The following is a 27,236-nucleotide window of genomic DNA, read 5'->3' on the forward strand; positions in this document are numbered from 1 at the left end:
CCATAAGTGTCCAATTGCTCATATATGTATAATGCTGTCAATTACCTAGAAGCGCTATAAATACATATATGATACTCCTAAAAGTCTTTAGAAATCCACGTATGTGGTCCTTCTAAAAATCTTAAAACATCCCTGTATGTAGTCTTCCCAAAAAACTTTTAAAATTCACATATGTATGTATGTATATGGTCCTTAATGGATTCTCCAAAAAGCTTTAAAAATCCTCAATGGATCCCCGTAAAATCTTTCGAAATCCACATAAATGGTCACCTTAAAATCTTTAAAAATCGATGGGTCCTCCTAAAAATTCACAAACATGGTCCCAAACAGGCCCTCTTAAAAACCCAGGTATGTTGACAACTACGGATCCTCCTTAAGAAGTCTGGATACACATCCTTGAACATTACCCACTACGGATTCCTCATTTAATAAATTGTTTATCTCTACCAAAATCTAATTATATACCCGCTATAAATCTTCTTAAAAACTATAAAAATCTAATTTAATTAATTCTCTTTCGAGTTGAGCTGTTTTATTCCTACGTCATTAGTACCTGCTCTTCTATATCAGAAGATTTTTTGATCATCAATTATTGTCTACTAATGTTTTGACAAGTTGATGTTGGCTCAGAACGCTAAGACGCCGACAACCTTGAGACTCAGTTGTGGGGGAGCCAGGTTCGAATCCCAGCCTGGCTCATGCTGAAATTCTTTTTTATTTTTGCCTCCACGTTAATTATTAATTAGGAGTTCTCCTAAACTTGTTCAAATATTATCTTCTATGGTGCTTACAAAAATATTTAAAATTCTACGTTATTAGCCTTTATTGGTTATAAAAATTCTTCCTATTCCTATCAAGCCCAAGTGTACATATGTATCAAATTTATGCTTCATAATTGTTTTGCTGCCATCTATCTTCATATAGGAACATCGATCCTTTTAATTGAACCCAGGTTGTTGTCCTTGCTAATCTGCAGTTTAAAAGAGGGCGTCTTCTGAATCGTACATGTTAAGTTGTTCTTTTGCGCAGGGACGTACGCAGGATTTCATTTCGGGGGGGGCCCAACTTGACCAAAAATCATGAAAATTAAATATGTTGTGTATCGTTATGTAAAGCTATTTTAAAGTTTTTTTTACGATTTTATGCATATTCAATATTGCCACAAAGTTAGAATTGAAATTAACCATATCAGACCACGTTCGTTATAGTCCCCATACAGAAGTTTTTAACCAAATTCTCCAATGAAAATTTCAAATGTATACTGTCCAGAATTCAACCACATTTGCTCTTATTTGGCATTTTGGGTTCTAAATCCACAGCGAAAGCTTTCGAAAGATTTTCTATAATTCGAGGCTATTAGAATAATTTTTAAAAATATCGTCAGTAATATGGATTTTGGAAATCCTTTTGGTGGAAAAACTTCCATGCAAAAAGTGCGAATATGTCGAATAGATATATACAGTGTTTGGAGGATATAAACAGTTCGACTCGAACATAACGCCGTTTCTTCTTTAAAGTACATATATTATACACTAACTTCAGGGCAATTAAACAAGTTTTGTATTATTGTAAGAAAATAATATTCTTTACTATTTTACCAGAAGTGATATAGTCAGTGAAAACCAACTGAAAATTTAGAAAATTATATTAAAAAAAGAAAAAAAAAAATCAGGAGCCAGGCGATGCAATCTACGACTCATAGACTCCGAATCTTACTCGCAGTACTGTTTGAGACTTCGCAAACACATGATAGAAAAAATATCTCTAAAAAAGCTCGGCAACATTTTAGCTAAATCCTGAAAAAATAGAATAAGTCGAAAAATTCGATCTGATACATCAATGGTTTCCAACGACCAATCCCTTCTGTCGGCACAGCGGAGGCAAAATTATGAAAATTCATAACTTTTGTTTTCTGGAAAACAAGAAAAAGTAACAGTCGGGTTTGCCTTAGCTGAGACTTTTATATAGACTGATCGAATACGGGCTGCATAGCCAAATTTTTTTCTGTAAATGGTAGCCAGGAAGTTTCAGAATTTCGTCTCCTTTTTTGACGTATAAACTTTTTGACAATAATTTCGAAAAATTTGGGGTGTACAACTTCTCGATTGTTGGCGTTATGCTAAAAAATCTGACTTCGGTGAAAGCGCAAAAGTTTTGCACTTTTGTACAGACTATACCTGAAAGAATCGACTGATGAAGTCCATTTTGGAAGTGGACTTAATTTTGGAAGTCCATTTAGTTGGTCGGCGTAAGATTTAGAGCTTTTGGACCAATCCTGACAAAACCGTGGACTCACCCACGAAAAATACAATATCGCTGTAAACATGACCTCAAGTAGTAACATTGATCAAAATGTACAATGGCTTCTCGAACGGCCCTTATACTACTACACTTAGGTTGGACTTTTGTGAGGGATGTATCCGAAGATGTTGTCTCAAATAGATCCTCTTGGTACTTGAAATATGAACGTTTGGAAGTAATTTGAGGATGTTTAAAGTTTCGGTCAAATCTGATAATTAAAATTTTGTGTTGGAGGTACCTCAGACAGACAGACGGACGGACTAATTGGGATAAAGCGACTCCAAATTGTTTGACGCGTGTTACATTTTTATCATTAGCCGAACGGCTGAGGTTACAATATCACGGTGCTCTTGAACCAACGTTAAATAAAAGGAGCTTACAACTGGGAAGATCTTACCGATTCTGGAACAGCAATTTTCATAGATGAGAAAAATCCAAAAACAAGAAAAAATCGCTGTAGGGATTTTTTAATAAATCGCGGTCAAAGTTCACATTGTTAGGTTTTCGCGATTTTGTTGGAAACCGCAAGTCCTATCGAAATGGGGTAAAGAAAATGTTGTAGCTATAAAAATTTGTTCCTAGGATTTCCCATTTTTGAGATATAGAAGTTCAGGTTACGTTTTTAGGTTTTTTGTTAGGTTTTCGCGATTTGCTTCAAAACAGTAAGTCTTTTCGAAATGGGACTACAGAAAATTCTCTACAAGATTGGAATTCGTAATTTTTTTCCTCGGTTGTACCATTTTTGAGATATATAAACTTAAGTTGGGAAACTGCAGTCGAGATTAATTTATAAGGAGGCGATACAGTCTGTGAATTGTCCGAATTTGAATTTCTATATCTCAAAAATTGTAAAACGTACGAAAATATCATAAGAGAACAAGAATTTTCACTGCTACAACTTGTTCTTTAGCAAAACCTAAAAAAACCTACAAATGCGATTTTTTATCTAGGGTGTAAGCTTCTTTCATTTACAAATAACAGCGGATTTTAATACAATACCAAATAACCAAAGTTTGGGCATTAATTTCGTTTACGGTTGTTTTTAGCTACAAATTTGTTACTGATAAGGAAAAAATCAGATGGACATGCTATTTATAGCAGATATTATCACTTTATGATGCACAATAATAAATTTGTCTCCATTATTTTCTCCCACTATTTAGCAACAAGTTGATATAAAATAGGAATACAAAATGTTGATTAAGGCAGTAAATCAATTTTCTAATTGGTTTTCGAGATATACTCCACTGAAAACCCTTGATATGTCGTACATATTGTCCAATAGACACTTCATTTTATGTACTTCTAGCTCGCACAACACTGAATTTGTAATCATTTTGAAAACAAAATGAGTTTAAAGCCTCAAGATCTTTATATTCATTACAGCATTCCAAAACACTGGCATGGAATAAAGAAGGAATTTAGTTTTACTGGAAGTTTCTCTCAAAAAGGGTATTCAAACAAAAATATTTTAAATATTTTTTCAGACAACTTGTTGATAAAGTACATTTTCAATACAGAACCTTCAGAACAATATCAGTTTTCATTTGAAATATCAAAAATAATAATTATTTTAGGGACAAAATCGTAATAATTTGTTAAAGTAGCTCAAAAAATTTTGTCGGACCAAACCATTTCGGGGGGGGGGCCCGGGCCCCCCGTGCCCCCCCCTGCGTACGTCCCTGCTATTTTTTCTGTAGAAAATCAATATCTAACTAAATGTTGTAACGTGACCGTTTCATATATGTATTTCTACATGCATTCATTACCATCAACCACCACGACACAGTCAGCATAGTGGACAAATTTAACTTCGGTGTAACTAATGATAATCACTGCTGCACAATAATTCCCATTCACTTCGTGTTACCACCCGAATATATATTTCAGTTTTAGTCACCGAAGTCGTCGATCACCAGCCGCACAAAGTACGAATAGACGAGTGGCTCGTCCGCAGTCTACCATACTAGTTAGCCACGATTCGATCCAGCTCATAGCAAGCTCTCAGCTCTTAGCAAGCTCCCAGCTCATAGCAAGCTCTCAGCGCTTAGCACGCTCCCAGCTCTTAGCAAGCTCTCAGCTCTTAGCAAGCTTCCAGCTCTTAGCAAGCTCCCAGCTCACAGCAAGCTCTCAGCGCTTAGCACGCTCCCAGCTCCTACCAAGCTCACAGCTCTTAGCAAGCTCCCAGCTCTTAGCAAGCTCCCAGCTCACAGTCAGCTCAAGCTCATAGCCAGCTCCATGCTCTTAGCCAGCTCCCATTAACCGATCTTTTCCCCCAGCAACCCGAGCCGAGTCACACACCCGACGACTTCCGACAGCAACCCGAATACGACAGAGCCAAGCTACATACCCGAGGATTGCCAACGAGCCGACATTAACCCGAATACCGCTGAGCCGAGCCACATACCCAACGAGCCGACAGCAACCCGAATACCACAGAGCCGAGCCACATACCCGAAGATTGCCAACAAGCCGACGACAATCCGAAAGCGACACGGTTGCCCCGGGCCGAGAGTAGTGTGGAGCCGAGCCATAACAGACGACTGCAGAACCTGCAACTACCGCAACACAGACGAACCCAACTATTTACTCATACCACAACCATTTTCCTCACATATATTATTCGTTTAACAAACACCAAGAGTGTGAAATAAAGATTAAAGTAGTAAACACTAGTGTTTTACTTGAGGTTTGTGGGTCCTTAGGTCGACCCTGGCAGCGACTGAGCTTACCTCAGCCCTAGATAAAAACCACTCGTTATAATGTATTCCAATGAATGTTAGAGTAAAAGTCACTAAAACCCTTACTGACATGTAAGGATTCTATCCTTCCTCTGAAATCCACGAAACGATTGAAAGATCAAACGAAATTTTGATTTTTGGATCCTATCCAAAATAATAAAAAACGTATATTTCATTTAAATTTGTAAAAATTATATTTTCTTTTCATTTTTCTTAAAAAATGTAATTTTCTTAAAATATTTTTAAATATCACAGTTTTGTATAAAGCTTTCTTAAAGTTAAAATTGTTCATTTTTAATGGAAGACAGATGTGGCTGATTTCTTTTGTTAAATAAATGTTGGGCTCATCTTAAGCTTGAGCCCAACGATCTTGTAAGCAGGTTATTTGATGATCAGCAGCAGAGGTCCAAAAGAAGGTACCATGTTCGGTGCGAATGAAATGGACAGGAACATAAGTTTCTTCCTCAGCTGAGAGACGTTCATTGATGTCATTTTCAATGGATTCCATTGATGCACAATCCTTTTCAAGGCTGGCATTGCGGCTATTTTCCAATGATTCCATTGAGTCGGCAGCAACTTTCTGGGATTTTTCGTTTTTGAAGATTTGTTTCAGTAGCTTCTTCATGCTGTAGCTGGTAGTTTTCTTGTTGGAAATGGTGATATCCATTTTGTTGTATTGTTGAGAAGGAATTTCTACGCACATGTGGATGGTTGTGTGTGTAAAGGAATGTTGTGAACTGTTGAAATGTTATCGAGAGAATGATGCTGTACTCTAACAACCCCTGGCCTTTTATACTCTCAGCACTTGGTTGACACTAGATGTGAGGGAAAAAGGACATGCAGGTTTTTAGAAAACTACCAGCTCCTAAAATAATTGTGTGTCTGTCCTTTTTGTTTGATTTTCCTTTCAAATCGTGGGAACGTCTAGAGAAGGATTTTTTTGTTTTTGTGAAAAGGTTACTGTTCCTTATCAGTAAACTCAATGCTCCTTTATTGTGGTTGTTTCTATACCCAATTTTATATTCTATGCACGATCATGTTTGTGTTTCAGACAGACATTTCCTCAATAGAATTAGAAGTGAGCGACCAATTTTGAGTGTGGTAAAAGTGGAAATTAGACACGCCGAGTGTTTTTGTATCCTTTGCTGTTCTTGTTCAGATAAGGTTATGTAGGGCCAAATGCTTGGAAATAAGAATTTCTGCGGTGCTTGTTGAACAATAATTGATTACAAAGTGTGGTAAGAAAGTAACGTGTGCCTTGACCTTAGTTTGTTTGTAAAGAGAAGTAAGGCTCGAAAGCATGCGTCTAACTCGAGCCTAAGCTCGTACCATAACTTCTGGGCAAATATTAATTATTTATACCGCTTCTAGGTAATTGACAGTATTATAAATATATGAGCAATTGGACACTTATGGGTAAACTCAATTGTGAATTAAGATGTTCTACATGGAAACCATGGTGGATAAAATAATCGCAATTACTTGTTTCCAGAGTAGGGATTGAGGATCATATGCGTGGATCTTTAAAGTTTTTTTTTGGCGGACCCATTCTGGATTATGTACGTGGATTATTAAAGATTTTCAGGTGGCCGCTTAATAGAATTTGTAAAGATTTTTAGGAGGACCATTGATGACCATATACGTGGATTTTTAGAGATTTTTAAGAGGACCCATTGAAGACCATGTACGTGGATTTTTAACGATTTTTTAGGAGAGAGATTTTTAGAGGTTTTTAAGGAGGACCCATTGAGGACCATATACGTGGATTTTTTAAGATTTTTAGGAGGACCCATTGGGATTTTTAAAGATTTTTATGAGGACCCATTGAGGACCATAAACGTGGATTTTTAAAGATTTTTAGGAGAGTCCATTGAGGACCATATACTTGGATTTTTAGAGATTTTTAAGGAAGACCCATTGAGGACCGTATACGTGGACTTTTAATGATTTTTAGGAGGACAAGTTGAGGACCATATACGTGGATTTTTAGATATTTTTAGGAGGACCCATTGAGGAAAATAAACGTGGATTTTTAAAGATTTTTAAGAGGGCCATTGAGGAGAATATTCGTGGATTTTTAAAGATTTTTAGGAGGACCCATTACGAGATATTCGTGGATTTTTGCAGATTTTAGGAGGACAAGTTACGGACCACATACGAGGATGTTTAGATATTTTTAGGAGGACCCATTAAAGAGAATATACGTGGATTTTTAAAGAATTTTTGGAGGATTTGTAGATATTTTTAGGAGGACCCATTGAGGACAATTTGCGTGGATTTTTAAAGATTTTTAGGAGGACATATTGAGGAGAATATGCGTGGATTTTTAGGAAGACATATTGAGGAGAATATGCGTGGATTTTTAAAGATTTTTAGGAGGACATATTGAGGAGAATATGCGTGGATTTTGGGGAAGACATATTGAGGAGAATATGCGTGGATTTTTAAAGATTTTTAGGAGGACATATTGAGGAGAATATACGTGGATTTTTAAAGATTTTTAGGAGGACATATTGAGGAGAATATACGTGGATTTTTAAAGATTTAAGGAGGACCCATTGAAGAGAATATGCGTGGATATTTAAAGATTTTTAGGAGAACCCTTTAAGGAGAGTATGCGTGGATTTTTAAAGATTTTTAGGAGGACCCATTGATGAGAATAATACACGTGGTTTTTTAAAGATTTTCAAGAGGACCCATTAAGGAGAATATACGTGGATTTTTAAAGATTTTTAGGAGGACCCATTAGGAGATATTTTTAGGAGGACACTTAAAGAGAATATACGGGGATTTTTAAAGAATTTTTGGAGGATTTTTAGATATTTTTAGGAGGACCCATTAAAGAGAATATACGTGGATTTGTAAAGAATTTTTGGAGGATTTTTAGATATTTTTAGGAGGACCCATTGAGGACAATATGCGTGGATTTTTAAAGATTTTTAGGAGGACATATTGAGGAGAATGTGCGTGGATTTTTAGGAAGACATATTGAGGAGAATATGCGTGGATTTTTAAAGACTTTTAGGAGGACATATTGAGGAGAATATACGTGGATTTTTAAAGATTTAAGGAGGACCCATTGAAGAGAATATGCGTGGATATTTAAAGATTTTTAGGAGAACCCTTTAAGGAGAGTATGCGTGGATTTTTAAAGATTTTTAGGAGGACCCATTGAGGAGAATATTCGTGGATTTTTAGAGATTTTAGGAGGACCCATTGAGGAGAAAATGCTTGGATTTTTAAAGATTTTTAGGAGGACCCATTGAGGAGAATATACTTGGATTTTTGCAGATTTTAGGAGGACAAGTTGAGGATCATATACGTGCATTTTTAGATATTTTTAGGATGACCCATTGAGGAGAATATACGTGGATTTTTAGATATTTGTAGGAGGACCCATTGAGGACAATATGCGTGGATTTTTAGATATTTTTAGGAAGACCCATTGAGGAGAATATTTTTGGGTTTTTAAAGATTTTTAGGAGGACCCATTGAGGAGAATATACGTGGATTTTTAAAGATTTTTTAGGAGGACCCTTTGAGGAGAGTATACGTGGATTTTTAAAGATTTTTAGGACGACCCATTAAAAAGAATATACGTGGATTTTTAAAGATTTTTAGGAGGACCCTTTGTGGAGAGTTACGTGGATTTTTAAAGATTTTTAGGAGGACCCTTTGTGGAGAGTATACGTGGATTTTTAAAGATTTTTAGGAGGACCCATTAAAAAGAATATACGTGGATTTTTAAAGATTTTTAGGAGGACCCTTTGTGGAGAGTATACGTGGATTTTTAAAGATTTTTAGAAGGATTTTTAAAGATTTGTAGGAGGACCCATTGAGGAGAATATACATTGATTTTTAAAGATTTTTGGGAACACCCAATGAGGAGAATTTGCGTGAATTTTTAATAATTTTTAGGAGGATTTTTAGTGGGACATATTGATGAGAATATGCGTGGTTCTTTGCAGATTTTAGGAGGACCCATTGAAGAGAATATACTTGGATTTTTAAAGATTTTTGGTCCTCCGCTTGATGTAAACATGTCTCGAATATTGTCAAAGATTTTGTAGAACAGTATTTCTAGTTCCTCGCTCTTTGGGCTTCAATGGAGGACAGGGCCTGAGCCATTCGTTTACACTCAAGACAGGGATATTTGAAAAGTCGTTTATAGAACACGCCACAACACAATAATCCTATCTGAGTGCAATAAATAATCTATAACTTTCCACTATAAGTGCCCAAGTATGCTCCTAAAAGGCTATCAGTAACATGGCAGCGGTATAAATAATTATTACTTCTACATAAGTTATGGTACGAGCTTAGGCTCGCGTTAGACGCATGTTTTCGATTGAAAATGGACGTTTTCCCGACTGAGGCCAAAGCACACTTTAGTCGCCTAACACACATTGTAAAAAAAAACAATGACTGTTTAATAAGAAACACGGCAATTTTTATTTCCAACCAATTATCTCCACACATTGCCACATTTTAACAACAGAAGCATAAGAAAACACTTTGTATGTCTAATTTCTACTTTCCTATACTCAAATGCGTGGGAAACATTTCGAAACGATTGCACACTTCAAATAGAAATGCCTGTATGTGTCTGTTTAGGACCTTAAACATGCTCTTGCATAGAATTTATAACTCAAGAAACAACAACAATACAGAAAGGATCAAATAGTTTACTGATAACATCCTAGACATTACATTAAAAAAAATAAAACTACTTTACTAGACGTTCTCACGATTTGAAAGGAAAATCAAACAAAGTGAACAGACACACAATTATTTTAGGAGCTGGTAGTTTTCTAAAAACCTGCACGTCCTTTTTCCCTCACATCTATGAGGATGCCAAGTGCTGAGAGTATAAAAGGCCAGGGGTTGTTAGAGTGCAGCATCATTCTCTCGATAACATTTCAACAGTTCACAACATTCCTTTACACACAACAGACACAGCCATCAAAATGTGCGTAGAAATTCCTTCTCAGCAATACAACAAAATGGATATCACCATCTCCAACAAGAAAACCAGCAGTTACAGCATGAAGAAGCTGTTGAAACAAATCTTCAAAAACGAAAAATCCCAGAAAGTTGCTGCCGACTCAATGGAATCATTGGAATCATTGGAAAATAACCGCAATGCCTGTCTTGAAAAGGACTGTGCATCAATGGAATCTATAGAAAATGACATCAATGAACGTCTCTCAACTGAGGAGGAAACGTATGTTCCTGTCCATTTCATTCGCACCGAACATGGTACCTTCTTTTGGACCTCTGCTGCTGATCATCAAATAACCGGCTTACAAGATCGTTGGGCTCAAGCTTAAGCTGACCACGGCTTTTATTAAAAAGAAAGAAATCACCACCATCTGTCTTCCATTAAAAATGAAAAAATTTAACTTTAAGAAAGCTTTATACAAAACTGTGATATTTAAAAATATTTTAAGAAAATTAAATTTTATAAAAAAAATTAAAAGAAAATATAATTTTTAAATATTTAAATGAAATTTCGTTTTTTATTATTTTGGTTGGGATCAAAAAATTAAAATTAAAAATGACCTTCGCCTAATAGGCAAAAATTTTCAAATAAAAATAAAAATCAGCTTGAGCCAGGCTGGGGTTCGAACCCACGTCCTTGAAAAACACATGGAAAAAAGTGTTGTCACGGCGTGTTAGTGTTCAGAACCAAACTCATAACTTTCAAAGGCTACGCTAAGCGTTTGTCATGAAAGCCATACAAAGATTTGAACAAAAAATTCAACTTTGTAAAAAAAACAACTTCCATTTGAAAGAGGAAATAAGTTAGAGGATAGCGAAGCCGCCCCACAGTCGATGTGTCTGAGGAGCCTTCCTAAACCAAAGGCGAAACATGCATGTCACACAGTGGTGATTGTGTGGGTTCGTATCGTCGGCTTTCCTTTTTCAAAAAGCATCTTGGTCAGTAAGCTTGTCTCTAACGAGAAATTAATTAAAAAATTAATAAAAAAAATGACCTTCGCCTAATAGGCAAAAATTTTCTAATAAAAATAAAAATCAGCTTGAGCCAGGCTGGGGTTCGAACCCACGTCCTTGAAAAACACATGGAAAAAAGTGTTGTCACGGCGTGTTAGTGTTCAGAACCAAACTCATAACTTTCAAAGGCTACGCTAAGCGTTTGTCATGAAAGCCATACAAAGATTTGAACAAAAAATTCAACTTTGTAAAAAAAACAACTTCCATTTGAAAGAGGAAATAAGTTAGAGGATAGCGAAGCCGCCCCACAGTCGATGTGTCTGAGGAGCCTTCCTAAACCAAAGGCGAAACATGCATGTCACACAGTGGTGATTGTGTGGGTTCGTATCGTCGGCTTTCCTTTTTCAAAAAGCATCTTGGTCAGTAAGCTTGTCTCTAACGAGAAATTAATTAATTTCGTTTGATATTTCAATCGTATCGTTTATTTCAGAGGAAGTATGGAATGGTTACATGGGTTTTAGTGACTTTTACTCTACAATTCATTGCAATGCTTATTGTTAGGAATTGATTGACAACATAACATGTACTATTCAGAAGACGCCCTCTTTTTAAACTGCAGATTAAGGTCTATGTTAGCAAGGACAACAACCTGGAATCAATTAAAAGGAGTCGATGTTCCTATATAAAGATAGATGGCAGCAAAACAATTATGAAGCATAAATTTGATACATACACTTGAGCTTGGTAGAATTTTAGATATTTTTGGAAGAACCATAGAAGATAATATTTCAGCAAATTTAGGAGAACCCCTAATTAATAATTAAAGCGGATTTTTAAAGTTTTTAACAGGACCCATAGCGGGTACAAAACTGGATTTTTGTAAAGATTTCTTACAATTTATTAAAGGAGGGGTCCGTATGGGGTAATGTTAAAGGATGTTTATTCTTAAGTAGGAACCGTAGGAGGCAACATACGTGGGTTTTTAGGAGGACCTATTTGGGACCATATTTGTGAATTTTTACAAGCACTCATTGATTTTTAAAGATTTTTAGGGGGGACCATTACGTGGATTTCTAAAGATTTTTTTACGAGGACCCATTGGGGATCATTTATGAGGATTTTACGAGATCCCTTTGAGGACAAAAAAGTGATTTAGAAATTTCTACGACTTAGGTTTTAAAATTCCATATACATGTATTTTTAACGATTTTTATGAGGACCCATTACAGTAATCCATAAAGGGTCATTGGATTTTTAGGAAATCCCTTTGATGACCTTATATATCTGTTTAAACAAAACGGGCGGTCCAGAAAGATCCATGAGTTGTGGTTTAAAATTGCACGAGTTGGGGTTTATAGTTCCACGAGTTGGGGTTTAGAATACCACGTGTTGGGATTTAAAATTCTACGGGTTGGGGTTTAAAATTCCACGAGTTGGGGTTTAAAGTTCCACGAGCTGGAGTTTAAAATACCACGAGCTGGGGTTTAAAATTCCACGAGTTGGGGTTTAAAGTTCCACGAGCTGGAGTTTAAAATACCATGTGCTGGGGTTTGAAAATCCAGGAGTTGGGGTTTAAAATTCCAGGAGTTGGGGTTAAAAATTACACGAGTTGGGGTTTAAAATTCCACGAGTTGGGGTTAAAAATTCCACGAGTTGTGGTTTAAAATTCCAGGAGTTGGGGTTTAAAATTCCACGAGTTGGGGTTTAATATTCCAAGAGTTGGGGTTTAAAATTCCACGAGTTGGGGTTTAAATTCCGCGAGTTTGGGTTTAAAATTCAAAGAGTTGGGGTTTAAAATTCCATGAGTTGAGGTTTAAAATTGCACGAGTTGGGGTTTAAAGTTCCACGAGTTGGGGTTTAAAATTCCACGAGTTGGGGTTTAAAATTCCACGAGTTGGGGTTTAAAATTCCACGAGTTGGGGTTTAAAATTCCTGGAGTTGGGGTTTAACATTTCACGAGTTGGGGTTTAAAATTTCACGAGTTGGGGTTTAACATTTCACGAGTTGGGATTTAAAATTCCACGAGTTGCGGTTTAAAATTCCATGAATTGGGGTTTAAAATTCCACGAGTTGAGGTTTAAAATTTCACGAGTTGGGGTTTAAATTTCCACGAGTTGCGGTTTGAAATTCCAAGAGTTGGGGTTTAAAATTCCACGAATTGGGATTTAAAATTCATAGAGTTGGGGTTTAAAATTCCACGAGTTGGGGTCTAAATTCCACGAGTTGGGGTTTAAAATTCAAAGAGTTGGGGTTTAAAATTCCAGGAGTTAGGGTTTAAAATTCAACGAATTGGGATTTAAAATTCCAAGAGTTGGGATTTAAAAGTCCACGAGTTGGGGTTTAAAATTCCACGAATTGGGATTTAAAATTCCACGAGTTGGGGTTTAAAATTCCACGAGTTGGGGTTTAAAATTCCACGAGTTGGGGTTTAAAATTCCACGAGTTGGGGTTTAAAATTCCTGGAGTTGGGGTTTAACATTTCACGAGTTGGGGTTTAAAATTTCACGAGTTGGGGTTTAACATTTCACGAGTTGGGATTTAAAATTCCACGAGTTGCGGTTTAAAATTCCATGAATTGGGGTTTAAAATTCCACGAGTTGAGGTTTAAAATTTCACGAGTTGGGGTTTAAATTTCCACGAGTTGCGGTTTGAAATTCCAAGAGTTGGGGTTTAAAATTCCACGAATTGGGATTTAAAATTCATAGAGTTGGGGTTTAAAATTCCACGAGTTGGGGTCTAAATTCCACGAGTTGGGGTTTAAAATTCAAAGAGTTGGGGTTTAAATTCCACGAGTTGGGGTTTAAAATTCCAGGAGTTAGGGTTTAAAATTCAACGAATTGGGATTTAAAATTCCAAGAGTTGGGATTTAAAAGTCCACGAGTTGGGGTTTAAAATTCCACGAATTGGGATTTAAAATTCCACGAGTTGGGGTTTAAAATTCCACGAGTTGGGGTTTAAAATTCCACGAGTTGGTATTTAAAATTCCAAGAGTTGGGGTTTAAATTCCACGAGTTGGGGTTTAAAATTCCACGGATTTAAAATTCCACGAGTTGGGGTTTAAAATTCAAAGAGTTGAGGTTTTAAATTTCACTAGTTGGGGTTTAAAATTCCACGAGTTGGGTTTTAAAATTCCACGAGTTGGGGTTTAAAATTCCACGAGTTGCGGTCCAAAATTCCACGAGTTGGGGTTTAAAATTCCAAGAGTTAGGGTTTAAAATTCCAGGAGTTGGGGTTTAAAATTCCTCGAGTTGGGGTTTAAAATTCCACGAGTTGGGGTTTAAAATTCCACGAGTTGGGGTTTAAAATTCCACGGGTTGGGTTTAAAATATCACGAGGTGAGGTTTAAAGTTTCACGAGTTGGGTTTTAAAATTCCACGAATTGTAGTAGAATTAGTAGAAGTATTTTAGTGATTTCGCTTTTTATACCCTCAGCCTTTAGGCTAAAGAGGGTATTTACACTTTGATACGACCAAAAATGTGCCTCATCGAAATAATGGTTTTAGACCCCAAGTATGTTTGTACGATATCCGTTTCAGACAATTTTGAGTAGATCTAGCAATGTCCGTCCGTCTGTCTGTCTGTCCGTCTGCCTGTCTGGCTGGCTGGTGCGCACGATAACTCTCGAACGGATCAATCGATTGGGTTCAAAATTTGGGTATCGAATTATTTTGTCCAGATTCGATTTAAGTTCGAAGATGAGCCATATAGGTCCACTCCTTCAGGTACCTCCCCCACAAATGTTCAAAAATTGTCGCAAAACTTGTGCGCACGATAACTTTTGTAGGGAATAACCGATTTGGTCCATATTTTGCACATCGTGTAATTTCTACCAAACTTAGATGAGGTTCCAATATGGACTCAATCGGTCCACTCCTTCGGGTACCTCCCACACAAAATTTCGGAAAAGTTCAATTTAGGACCTGGTTTCGAATCGCTTTGATTTTTGTCTACGCAAGTTGTATTCGCTGTCCTCTATACGACGCTGTAAGTTTCATTAGGGGCAAGTCCATACTTCCTGAGAAAGCAGCCTGAAAGTTGCAAAAACCCCCTATGACACCGTGTGAGGTGGTTGGAGCACAAGATAACTCTGGAATGGATCTGCCGATTCGGTCCAAAAGTTGGTCTTAGTAATATTTCGTCCAAACATAGTTCAAGTGCGAAGATAAGCCATATCGGTCAACTCCTTCAGGTACCTTCCCCACAAAAGTTCAAAAATGTTCGGAAAATTTGTTCGTACGGTAACTCTTGAAGGGAGTGGCCGAATTGGTCCATACTTTACACATCCTAATATATTTACTAGATATAGATCAAGTTCAAATATGGACTATATTTGTCCACTCCATCCGGTACCTCCCACACAAAATTTCGGATAAGTTCACTTTAAGACCTGCTATCGAATCACTTTGATTTTTGTTGAAACAACTTGCATTCGCTGTCTCAATTACGATGGTAAAAGTTTTTTCAGGGGCAAGTCCATTCTTCTTGAGCAAACAGCCCGAAGGGTGGAAAGCCCCTATGGCACCACATGTAGTGGCTGGAGATCCACTTCCATAATGGTCAATGTAGATCCATTCATTTTAGTATCTCCTCCACAAAACTTTTGATCTTTAATCCTAATCAAAATTTTTGTCGGTTCAAAGGCCCAAAATTTTTAAAACCCCCTAAATTCATACGTATTTTGGGAAAAAATTGTTTCAATATACACAGGCTGAGGGTATATCTCTGTCGGCAAAGCCGACTGATACTTTTTTACTTGTTTATTTCCTTTTAAAGTTGAGCAGAATTATTTATTATATTATTTTGAGTCCTCGTCTAATAGGTTTGATTGTTTGTTTAATCAATAAAATCTGTAATGTAACCTAATTGTATGAACTATTTCCAAATTGAAAGAAAATTACAAAACTAATTAACTCGCCTTTCTATTACAGTAGAACTTCGATAATTCGTACCTCGATAATTCGTAATCTTCGATAATTCGTAACAAACTGCCGGTCCCTTGAAAAAATCGCGATATTTCGTAAAAGTTACACGTATTTTGGTCCCCTTGATAATTCGTAATTTTTTCACCTCAAAACATTTTCTAATTTCATAAAAATTTTATAATTTTGTTGATAACATATTTTTATTACAAATGTTTACGCACCAAATGCACAGCATCAATAATTCTCGCGAAATTACACAATCACTAAGCGCTGTCAATGGCTTTTACCGTTAGTTTTTTTGATGATGTTTTGTCATGAATATCCCGATGTAGAAAAGGCTTTAGTTTTATGGTTTGGACAATGCCGAGAGGTCAGGTCCATTATTAATGGAAAAGGCCCAATTTTTCGCCAAAAAGTTAAATGTGAACAATTTTAAAGCAAGTAACGGCTGGCTTGATGACGTAAAAAACGAAACAACATCACGTATAAAAAAATTAGTGGAGAAAGTGCTGCCGTCGACAAAAATGTTAGCTTAGAATGGAAATAAAAACTTAAGGATCTCATAAAAGATTATGATTCCAAGGACATTTGTAACACATATGAGACTGGACTATTTTACAAATGCTTACGAGATCGCACTTTTTGCTTCAAGAATGAAAAGTGTCATGGTGGAAAACACAGTAAAGAAAGAGTGACTTTACTATTTGCTGCAAACATGGATGGCATGGAAAAACTAAAGGTTCTATTGATTGGAAAGTCAGCAAAGCCCAGATGCTTAAAGAACATAAGAACTTTCCCAGTAGAATACCCGTACAATAAAAAAGCTTGAATGACAACTGAAATATTTAACGAATGGCTTCAAATGTTGGTTGTTATTACAACCTCATATCACAGACTTTTTTCATGTTTAATTTCATTTATTATAGTTTTTAAATCATGTGTACTTATTTAAGCTATATTAATAACAGTTTTTGTTTTTTATGAATTTTTATATAAGTTTTTCAATAAATGAAAAAACCTCGATAATTCGTATTATTTTATTTTAACCTCGTTAATTCGTAATCTCGATAAATCGTAATCCTCGATAATTCGTAAAAATTGTCTGGTCCCTTGAATTACGAATTATCGAAGTTCTACTGTATTTGTATCATCAGTTTAAGTTGCCTTCTGAAAACACAAAAATTAATTGCCTTACATTTTTCGAAATTGAAAGTCACTTTGTACTAGATTTAACTTCATTCAAACATTTTTAAATCAACTGAAGGCATTGACTAATATTGTGCCCGGAACGTGTTGACTTACCAGTGTTAAACTCATGCTAGGCTCATTCTTAGCACGCACTCTATCCAATCTAAACTATCAAATAAAAAACCTCAACTTGTTACAATCATCAACGGTTAAAGCAAACCAAAATATTTACTCTGAGTTGTGAATGTGACAGCATGTTTCCCACAGCCTTAAGATTCTCTCTTATCCCCACAATCGAACAATATCACCAATCATGCAATGGCTCTGTAAAGGCGTGGGAATCATTTCAAAACTAATGACATTTTATTATATTCTAAAGGAATTTGTCTGTCCTTTTTTCAAAGGCAAAGCAACAACAAAACCTTAAATCTTCAATTTCATAGAACAGATGTCTTTTGTTATCACTTGACAGTAAAATTTTAGTTTTCCTCGAGCATTCCCACGCTCAGAAGGATAAGTGAAAATCCTTTTGGACAGACATCTTTTACACAGGCTATGAGTGCTGGTATTTTTTCAAAGACCTGCTTCTTCTTATTTACTTGGTTTCTGATGGTTGAGGGTATAAAAGGCAGACACTTCCAAGGATTCAACATAATTCGCTTTTGAGCATTCAAACACTATACATCCTTACAGAAAAAAAACATTCAAAATGTGCGTAGAAATCTCACAAAACCAATACAACATGGATATTGCCATCTCCAACAAGAAATCGAACACCAGCTACAGCGTGAAGAAGCTGTTGAAACAAATCTTCAAACAACAAAAATCCAAAAAAGTTGCTGCTGATTCAATGGAATCTCTTGAATCATTGGAAAATAACCGCAATGCCAGTCTGGAATCTGATTGTGCCTCAATGGAATCCTTTGAAAATGACATCAATGAACAACTCTCAGCCAAGCAGCAATACAGTGATGAAGATGAGTTGGAATATCCCACCTCAGTACCAGTTCACTTTGTTCGCACCGAGCAGGGCACCTTCTTTTGGACTACCAGCAGTGCATTTGAACAATTGTCCTGCATGCAAGATCGTTGGGCCCAAGCCTAAGAATGAAGCTGTTCTATAACAATAATTCTGCAAATCCTGTCTTCCATTGACAACAAAAATGTTAAATATTATAAATATTCTGCAACAACTAAACTTTAAAAGGCTTTAACAAAAATGTGATATTTTAAATTAAGAAAAAAAAAGAATATTTTAATACAAAAAATGAAAATATAAAAATATTTTAAACTGAAATTTTATTGACTTTTTATTTTTCTACTATAATCATATATTAAAACTTGCAGGTTTTAAAAGGATTCTTTCAGCTGCATAAATATCTATGCATATCCTCTGGAGTTTATAGAAATATAATCAAAATATTGGAGATTTGAATACCTACTTACTGTAAAGACTAGACAAACTGCATTTAAAAGAATTGTTTACGAAAAGGAAATTTGCAAAAATGATTCAGGAGCGTTGCTATATAACATAGCCGTGTTAAAATAAAGAAAGAAATCCCTGATTGGCATAATATTAAAAAAGCGCAATGATTTTGACATATAATTCCACAGACATTTCCAGTCGATTGAATGTTACCTCAGTGGTTAATATATGAGTATGTAAACATTGTATCATAACATTGTTACGATAACAGAGGTCAACTCCATATACATATTGACAAATGTTAGCATTTGAGTTGTCCCAAACTTTATATTTTGATATATTTGGCTATAATCCACAGCTGAGATTATTATAATCAGTGGTGGGTGTCGTTGATAATAATATACAGATTTCCCTTGTAGGTGGCGTTTCTATTATATGATACCGAAGCAATGAAACTGTGTTATTTTATTGGGCTTTCCGTCTATTGGGTTTTTCGTTTTCTTTCTGACTTTCTTAAGGGTTTAACAGATCTAATTTCGTTGCCATTTGGTGTAGATGTTAATATTATTATTAGAAAGGAAGGAAGATATTTTCTTAATTTTTGATATTCAAGATAGTTTGAATGCAAACATATTTAAGCACATCGCTCATAGTAATCTGATACAAATGTATGTCATTGTCATCGTTAACAGACAATTGAGTAGTGGTTAGTGTCTTTGCTAATGTTTGGATTCCAATTTGCATCTATAGGTGGCGTGGTCTCCTGGTATGGATGCTAATATCAGAGGAATGAAATTATGTAGTTTTTTAATCAAGCAACTAGTTATATACATATTCTTATATATACATACATACATACAGCTCGTTATATACATATGTAAGAGATGAATTAGGAAAAGATCCCTTGGCGCTGATCTTGCGCTGCTTGACATCTAATATTAGAAAGGGGCGATATTGTGTACGATATTGTTGAACTCTCTTCAACACCTACTATACGAAGACGTTTTGCTCTTCTATACGAAGACTTTTTGACCTTCTATATGAAGACCATAAGAAGAATTTTTGGTATTCTATAAGAAGACCGTTTGGTTCCTATTCCAAGACCTTTTGGCCTTCTATACGAAGACCATTGCTCTTAGGTAAGAATACGGATTGGCATTTTATACGAAGACCATTTGGTCTTTTATAAGAAGACCCTTCGGTAATCTATAAGAAGACCTATTTAACTTCTATAAGATGACCTCTTGGCATTCTATAACAAGATTATAGTAATCCATTAAAATACCTTTTGGTCTTCTAACAGAAGGTCTTTTGATCTTTCATACGAAGAATACGAATTATTAATAATGAAAATTAAAAGTGTTCCTTGCCGGCATTCGAAACATGGTGAGGAGTTATAATAGACAATTCGCATAAAACAGTTCTTTTCTTTTTCCTTCATATTCAAATCTAAGATATTGGGAGTTCAATGAACGACATGGGTAAAATTTTCCGTAGGATAATTGAACTCTATTTGACTAAATAGTCTAGAATGAAAAGTGATTTCTGTCTTGGAGATTTGCCACACCACAATACCTCTAAAATTTGAATCTAGCTCCAAGGACATTGTCTTATTCATCCAAAAAAGTAGGACTTTAGAAAATATTCAAGCCCTTTACTTGTACTGGAACGCCAGGGAAGATTTTGAAATAATTTTGCATACATTTTCTTTTTGAATAAAAAAATTCTACTTAATTTTATATTAAAGTTGGTTTTAAAATTATCGAAAGAACTTCCTAATGGAAGATATTAATTAATGGTTTAGTGTTCCGAACGAACAGGGGCGTCAATATATCAAAGTATGTCAGTATTCAAATTCCAATGTTTTAAACATATGTATTTCTATAAACTCCAGAGGAATATGCAAACCCCAAGTTATCCCATTTGATCATAGAAGAAAATTTGCTCTGTTATATAGCAACGCTTAGAAACCATTTTTTCAAATTTTCCTTTTGTAAACTATTTTTTTAGAATTCAGTTTGTGTAGTCTTTACGGTAAGTTGGTATTCAAATCTCGAATATTTTGATTATATTGCTATAAACTCCAGAGGATATGCATAGATATTTATGCAATTGAAATAATCGTATTTAAAACCCCAAGACAACGATTGTAAGTTTGAATATCCCTTTTAATCATAGTAGAAAAATAAAAAGCCAATAAAATTTCTGTTAAAAATATTTTTTTATTTTCATGTTTTGTATTAAAATTAGGTTTTTTTTCTTCTTAATTTAAAATATCACAGTTTTTTTTAACGCTTTAAAAATATTTACAATATTTTAAAATTTTTTTCAACGGATGACAATTAAATGTTATAGAACAGCTTCATTCTTAGGCCTGGGCCCAACGATCTTGCATGTAGGACAATTGCTCAAAAGCGCTGTTTGTAGTCCAAAAGAAGGTTCCCTGCTCGGTGCGAACAAAATGAACTGGTACTGAGGTGGGGTAGTCAAATTCTTCCTCTTCACAGTATTTCTCGGAGGAGAGTTGTTCATTTATGTCATTTTCAAAGGATTCCATTGAGGCACAATCAGATTCCAGACTGGCATTGCGGTCATTTTCCAATGATTCAAGAGATTCCATTGAGTCGGCAGCAACTTTCTTGGATTTGTTTTGTTGTTTGAAGATTTGTTTCAACAGCTTCTTCACGCTGTAGCTGGTGTTCGATTTCTTGTTGGAGATGGCGATATCCATGTTGTATTGGTTTTGTGAGATTTCTACGCACATTTTGAATGTGTTGTTTTGTAAGGATGTGTTGTGTTTGAATGCTCAAAAGAGAATGATGTTGAATCCTTGTGAGTCTGTGCCTTTTACACTCTTTGCCATGAAAAGCCAAAAGAGTAAGAAGAAGCAGGTCTTTGTAAAACAACCAGCACAACTCGGAAAAAATACTCCTTGTAAAACTGTCTGTCCAAAGGATTTTCTGTTGGATTTCTGAGCGTGGGAATGCTTGAGGAAAACTAACATTTTCATAAACACGATAACAAAAGGCATCTGTTCCGTGAAATTCTAGTTTTCAGATGTTGTTGTTGCTTTGCAATGGGAAAAAGGATGTTCCAGGACAGACAAATTCCTTTAGAAAATAATAAAATTTCACTAGTTTTGAAATGTTTCCCACGCCATACAGAGGCATTGCAATGATCACACAGATATTGTTCATTTGTGGATAGAGGAATTCTTGAGGCTGCGGGGAGCATGCTGTCACATTCACCTTGGGTAAATATTTTGCCCTACTTTAACCGTTGATGATTGTAGCAAGTTGAGGCTTTTTTTAGGTGATAGTACTTAGCACCAGAATGAATGGTTGTATCGACAGCGTGCTAAGCATGAGACATAGAAAGCGGGCCAACACGTTCCTGGCACAATTTTTGGTAAAAAAGGTTTGATATTGTTCTAATGAGGAGTCTGGGTATTCGATTTGATTTATTCCAAGCGGTTTCTTTGCATTTGAAAAGGTATGTAGAGGGCAGGAAAATGATAAATTTCTGATTATGGTATTTGCATCACAGAGAAGAGATATTGTAGGAGCAATCATATTCTAAGAACAAAATAGTGTATTTTAAAAATTTTAAAATATATATTGTTGTTACAACAATATATTTTGTGACATTATGTTTCCTGACACAAAATATATGGTTGAAACAACAATATATATTTTCGGAATTTTAAAATACACTATTTTGTTTTTAGAATATGATTGCTCCTACAATATTTCTTCTCTGCGTGAGGTCTTCTATCAACTTAGGATATTCCAAAGGACTCTTATAGATAGAAGACATCCCGTAGTTCTTTTATATAGAAGAAACGATACTTTTCAAAGGCAGAAAACCTTCCTAAGTTCTTCTATAGATAGAAGATCTCCCAAAGGAGTTCTATAGACATTAGTCTTCTATTGAAAAAATACCTTTCAAAGAGGTTCTAAAGATAGAAGATCTTCCAAAGGTCTTTTATAGATAAAAGATATTCCATGCCTTCTAAAGGTTTTCTATAGACAGAAGTCCTACCTAAGGGTAGACATTTCAATGGTCTTCGACTGACAAAACATATTCCAAAGGTATTCAATACCTAAAAGTTATTCCATAAATAGAAAACCTATAGAAGGCCATGGAAGATCTTTTGTCTATAGAAAACCTTTGGAAGATCTTCTGTCTATAGAATATTTTTGGACGGTCTCAAGCCTATGGAAGGACATTGGAAGTGCTTCTGTCTACAAAAGACTTTGGAAAGTCTTCTTTGTATAGAATATCTTTGCATTGTCTTCAGTCTGTAGAACTACTGGGAAAGGTCTTCTGTCTATAGAACACCTTTGAAATGCGCTCTATCAGAAGACCTGTGCACAGAAGTTCTTTGGAAGGTCCTATGTCTATAGAGGCCTTTGGAAACTCATCTGTCTATAGAAAACCTTTGGAACGTCTTCTGTCTATAGAATGATTTTATGTTTGTAGGAGACCTTTGAAATACCGTAATCCGAAATACATGATTTTCCTGCGCTCTACTGACGTTTTCAAATGCAAAGTTACCCCTTCGAATCAATCAAATCAAAGAGCCAGACTCCTCATTAGAACAAAGTCAACTTTTATTGCCTTTATCAGAGATAGCTTTGGTAGACATAATGCTTTACCGAAAATTGTGCCAGGAACGTGTTGTGCCGATTTCTATGTCTCATGCTTAGCACGCAGTCGATACGACCATTAAATCTGGTGTTTGAGACTATCACCTAAAAACCTCAACTTGTTATAATCATTAATTGTTAAAATAACCAAAACTATTTACTCTAAGTGAATGTGACAGCATGCTTCCTCTTATTTCCTCTTATCAACAAACGAACAATATCTATGTGATCATTGCAATGCCTCTGTAATGCGTGGGAAACATTTCGAAACTAATGAAATGTTATTATTTTCTAAAGGAATTTGTCTGTCCTTTTTCCCATTTCAAAGCAACAACAATATCTGAAATCTACAATTTCACAGAACAGATGCCTTTTCTTATCATGTCTATGGAAATGTTAGTTTTCCTCAAGCATTCCCACGTTCAGAAATCCTACTGAAAACCATTTGGACAGACACTTTTACAAGGAGTATTGTTTCAGAGTTGTGATGGTTGTTTTACAAAGACCTGCTTCTTCTTACTGTGGTGGCTTATCATGGCAGAGAGTATAAAAGGCCGATACTCCCAAGGATTCAACATCATTCTCTTTTGAGCATTCAAACACAACACATTCAAAATGTGCGTAGAAATTTCACAAAACCAATACAGCATGGATATCACCATCTCCAACAAGAAATCAAACACCAGCTACAGCGTGAAGAAGCTGTTAAAACAAATCTTCAAACAACAAAACAAATCCAAGAAAGTTGCTGCCGACTCAATGGAATATCTTGAATCATTGGAAAATGACCGCAATGCCAGTCTGGAATCTGATTGTGCCTCAATGGAATCCTTTGAAAATGACATCAACGAGCAACTCTCAGCCAAGCAGCAATACTGTGATGAAGAACAGTTCGAATATCCCACCTCAGTACCAGTTCATTTTGTTCGCACCGAGCAGGGCACCTTCTTTTGGACTACCAGCAGTGCTTTTGAGCAATTGTCCTACATGCAAGATCGTTGGGCCCAAGCCTAATAATGAAGCTGATCCTATAACAATAATTCAGCAAATCATGTCTTCCATTCGCAAATTTTGTGAAATATTATAAATATTTTACAACAACTTAACTTTATAAAGCTTTAACAAAACTGTGATATTATAAATTAAGAAAAAAAACATTATTTTAATACAAAACATGAAAATATAAAAGCATTTTTAAGAGAAATTTTATTGACTTTTTATTTTTCTACTATGATTAAAAGGGATATTCAAACTTACAATCGTTATATTGGTGTTTTAAATACGATTCTTTCAATTGAATAACTATGTTTATCCTCTGGAGTTTTTAGCAATATAATCAAAATATTCGAGATTTAAATACCAACTTACTGTAAAGACTAGATAAACTGAATTCTAAAAAAAAATAGTTTACAAAAGGGAAATTTGAAACAAAATGGTTCGAAGCATTGCTATATAACAGAGCAATTTTTCTTCTATGATCAAATGGGATAACTTGGGGTTTGCATATTCCTCTGGAGTTTATAGAAATGTTTAAAACATTGAAATTTGAATACTGACATACTTTGTTATATTGATGCCTATGTTCGTTCGGAATACTAAACCATTAATTAATATCTTCCATTAGAAAGTTATTTCGAAAATTTTAAAACCAACTTTAATATAAAATTAAGTAGAATTTTTTTTAATCAAAAAGAAAATGTATGCAAAATTATTTCAAAATCTCTCCTGGCGTTCCAGTACAAGGAAAGGGTTAAATATTTTCTAATGTCCTACTATTTTGGATGAACAAGACAATGTCCTTGGAACTAGATTCAAATTTTAGAGGTATTGTGGTGTGGCAAATCTCCAAGACAGGAATCACTTTTCATTCTAGACTGTTTAGTCAAATAGATTTCCATTATCCTTCGGAAAACTTTAGCCATGTCGTCCATTGAACGCCCAATATCTTAGATTTGAATATGAATGAAAAAGAAAAGAACTGTCTTATGCGAGTTGTCTGTTATAACTCCTCATCAAGTTTTAATTGCCGGCAAGGAACAATTTTAATTTTCATTATTAATAATTCGTATTCTTCGTATGGAAGATCTAATGATCTTCTGTTAGAAGACCAAAAGGTATTTTTATGGATTACTATAAAATCTTGTTATAGAATGCCAAGCGGTTTTCTTATAGAAGATCAAAGGGTCTTCTTATAGAAGATCGAAATATTTTCTTGTAGAAGACCAAAAGAACTTATAGAATAACAAACGTTTTTTTTTAGATTACCAGAGGTTCTTGTTATATAAGATCAAACGGCCTTCTTATAGAATGCCAAACGGTATTCTTACCGAAGAGCAATGGTCTTCGTATAGAAGGCCAAACGGTCTTCTTAACGAATACCAAAAGTTCTCATTATGGATTATCAGAGGGTCTTCTTATATCAGACCAATGATTTTCATATAGAATACCAAAACGCCTTCGTATAGTAGGTGTTGAAGCGAGTTCAACAATATCTTCCCTTTCTAATATTACATGTCAAACAGTGCAAGATGAGCGCCAATGATTTTTTCCTAATTCATCTCTTACACAGACAAAAATAATTACTGCATTTTAGGAATAGTGTTCATAAAGTCTTGCCAAGGTTCATGAACGCCTTTCATAAGTATACATACATATGTATATAACTCAAGAAAAGCGAATTGAATTGTATTTTTTTTTTTATCTCATTCCCTATTTACTTAATATGTACATTAAGTGACCCAAAAAACTAATTTTTTTTTTTGGATTTCCTACCCCCTATGTGTTTTCCATTTGATCCAAAAACCTTATATATGTTGTTTCCATAGTATTTGGAAATGTGTGTGAAAATAAATTGGAATTTAAATTGGAAAATTTAATTTTAGCAAAGACGCACTCCATTAACAGGGCGATTCAGAGAGCACATCTTAAATTAAAATTGGTTAACAAATTGAATCACAAATTTTAATATAAGGTCAAAACTATCAAAATAACCAAAAACAAAATAATTTATATATTAATATTTGTATAAATTGAAACATGTGCTGTTGGTTGTGGTTCCACTGTTCAGCAGCAAGGCAGCGTGCGTCGATGGGCTATGCATTGTCGGAAAGGGCATCGAAAATGCTTCTCCGCCCCACTTTCCAAAAAATTCTAGATATGTTAGTATGTCCGATATTATGGTGTTTATATGTACCCATTTGGAAATTGGCCTAAGTGAAGATGGTGGATATATATATATATATATATATATATATATATATATATATATATATATATATATATATATATATATAGTATCAAAAAAATAGTACAAAATAATAGATTCTTGCAGTACTGGAACAGACCAATTATATGCATAGTAAAAAAATATTGTAAATGTTTGTATATGTTTATACATCGTGCCTTTTATGTTACCAACATGCCTTAAATGTTCAAGTTTGCCAAAAGATAGAAAGAGGCACGATAACTTAAAAAAATTGATTTTTTTTATACCGGGTGTTTTTTTAGTGGTATAGAACTTCGAATTGAAATAAAACACAAGAAAATCGTTTTAATGTCCATCATTTTGGCTTTATTGGAAGGATAATTTTATGCCATTCATGTTTAAATATGATTTCGGGCATGTGGCCGCCGCGGCTGGCTCGAATAAAGCCAATTCTAGAGGTCCAATTTTTCAACCACTTTTTCGAGCATATGGGGCCGTATGTCGGCAATAACGCCACGAATGTTGGCTTCCAATTCCCCCAACGTTTCTGGTTTGTTGGCGTAGACGAGCGACTTCACATATCCCCAAAGAAAATAATCCAATGGTGTCAAATCACACGATCTTGGTGGCCAATTGACAGGTCCATTCCGCGAAATTATGCGCTCATCGAATGTTTCCTTCAATAAATCGATTGTGACGTGCGCTGTGTGGCATGTAGCGTCGTCTTGTTGGAACCACAACTCATCCACATTCATGCCATCCAATTCGGGAACAAAATAGTCGGTTATCATGGCTCTATACCGGTCTCCATTAACGGTAACTGCCTCTCCAGCATTATTTCGGAAGAAG

General features: G+C 35.2%; 5 protein-coding genes across 5 annotated transcripts; 3 read left to right on the top strand and 2 right to left on the bottom strand.

Moving 5' to 3' along the window:
* Window positions 1-5,391: 5,391 nt before the first annotated feature.
* On the bottom strand, window positions 5,392-5,709 carry LOC141391572 (enhancer of split m4 protein-like). The gene has a single exon (XM_073964443.1). It carries the CDS (start codon window positions 5,707-5,709, stop codon window positions 5,392-5,394), a length of 318 nt encoding a protein of 105 aa, XP_073820544.1.
* A 4,336-nt stretch (window positions 5,710-10,045) lies between these two features.
* On the top strand, window positions 10,046-10,372 carry LOC141391573 (enhancer of split m4 protein-like). The gene has a single exon (XM_073964445.1). The coding sequence runs from the start codon at window positions 10,046-10,048 to the stop codon at window positions 10,370-10,372; it is 327 nt and encodes a 108-aa protein (XP_073820546.1).
* A 7,477-nt stretch (window positions 10,373-17,849) lies between these two features.
* LOC141391574 (enhancer of split m4 protein-like) lies at window positions 17,850-18,212 on the top strand. Its single transcript, XM_073964446.1, has one exon. The coding sequence runs from the start codon at window positions 17,850-17,852 to the stop codon at window positions 18,210-18,212; it is 363 nt and encodes a 120-aa protein (XP_073820547.1).
* Window positions 18,213-20,901: 2,689 nt separating this feature from the next.
* On the bottom strand, window positions 20,902-21,264 carry LOC141391575 (enhancer of split m4 protein-like). The gene has a single exon (XM_073964447.1). It carries the CDS (start codon window positions 21,262-21,264, stop codon window positions 20,902-20,904), a length of 363 nt encoding a protein of 120 aa, XP_073820548.1.
* Window positions 21,265-23,830: 2,566 nt separating this feature from the next.
* Window positions 23,831-24,196, top strand: LOC141391576 (enhancer of split m4 protein-like). The gene has a single exon (XM_073964448.1). It carries the CDS (start codon window positions 23,831-23,833, stop codon window positions 24,194-24,196), a length of 366 nt encoding a protein of 121 aa, XP_073820549.1.
* The last annotated feature ends 3,040 nt before the right edge of the window (window positions 24,197-27,236 follow it).

The sequence above is a fragment of the Musca autumnalis genome, unplaced genomic scaffold (assembly GCF_047663935.1).
Source record: "Musca autumnalis isolate F117 unplaced genomic scaffold, ASM4766393v1 scaffold_1, whole genome shotgun sequence".
Taxonomy (NCBI): domain Eukaryota; kingdom Metazoa; phylum Arthropoda; class Insecta; order Diptera; family Muscidae; genus Musca; species Musca autumnalis.

Bases quoted from the DNA above. Each gene is read 5' to 3' on its own strand.
- LOC141391572 (XM_073964443.1), bottom strand. From the start codon at position 5,709: ATGGATATCACCATTTCCAACAAGAAAACTACCAGCTACAGCATGAAG.
- LOC141391573 (XM_073964445.1), top strand. From the start codon at position 10,046: ATGGATATCACCATCTCCAACAAGAAAACCAGCAGTTACAGCATGAAG.
- LOC141391574 (XM_073964446.1), top strand. From the start codon at position 17,850: ATGGATATTGCCATCTCCAACAAGAAATCGAACACCAGCTACAGCGTG.
- LOC141391575 (XM_073964447.1), bottom strand. From the start codon at position 21,264: ATGGATATCGCCATCTCCAACAAGAAATCGAACACCAGCTACAGCGTG.
- LOC141391576 (XM_073964448.1), top strand. From the start codon at position 23,831: ATGGATATCACCATCTCCAACAAGAAATCAAACACCAGCTACAGCGTG.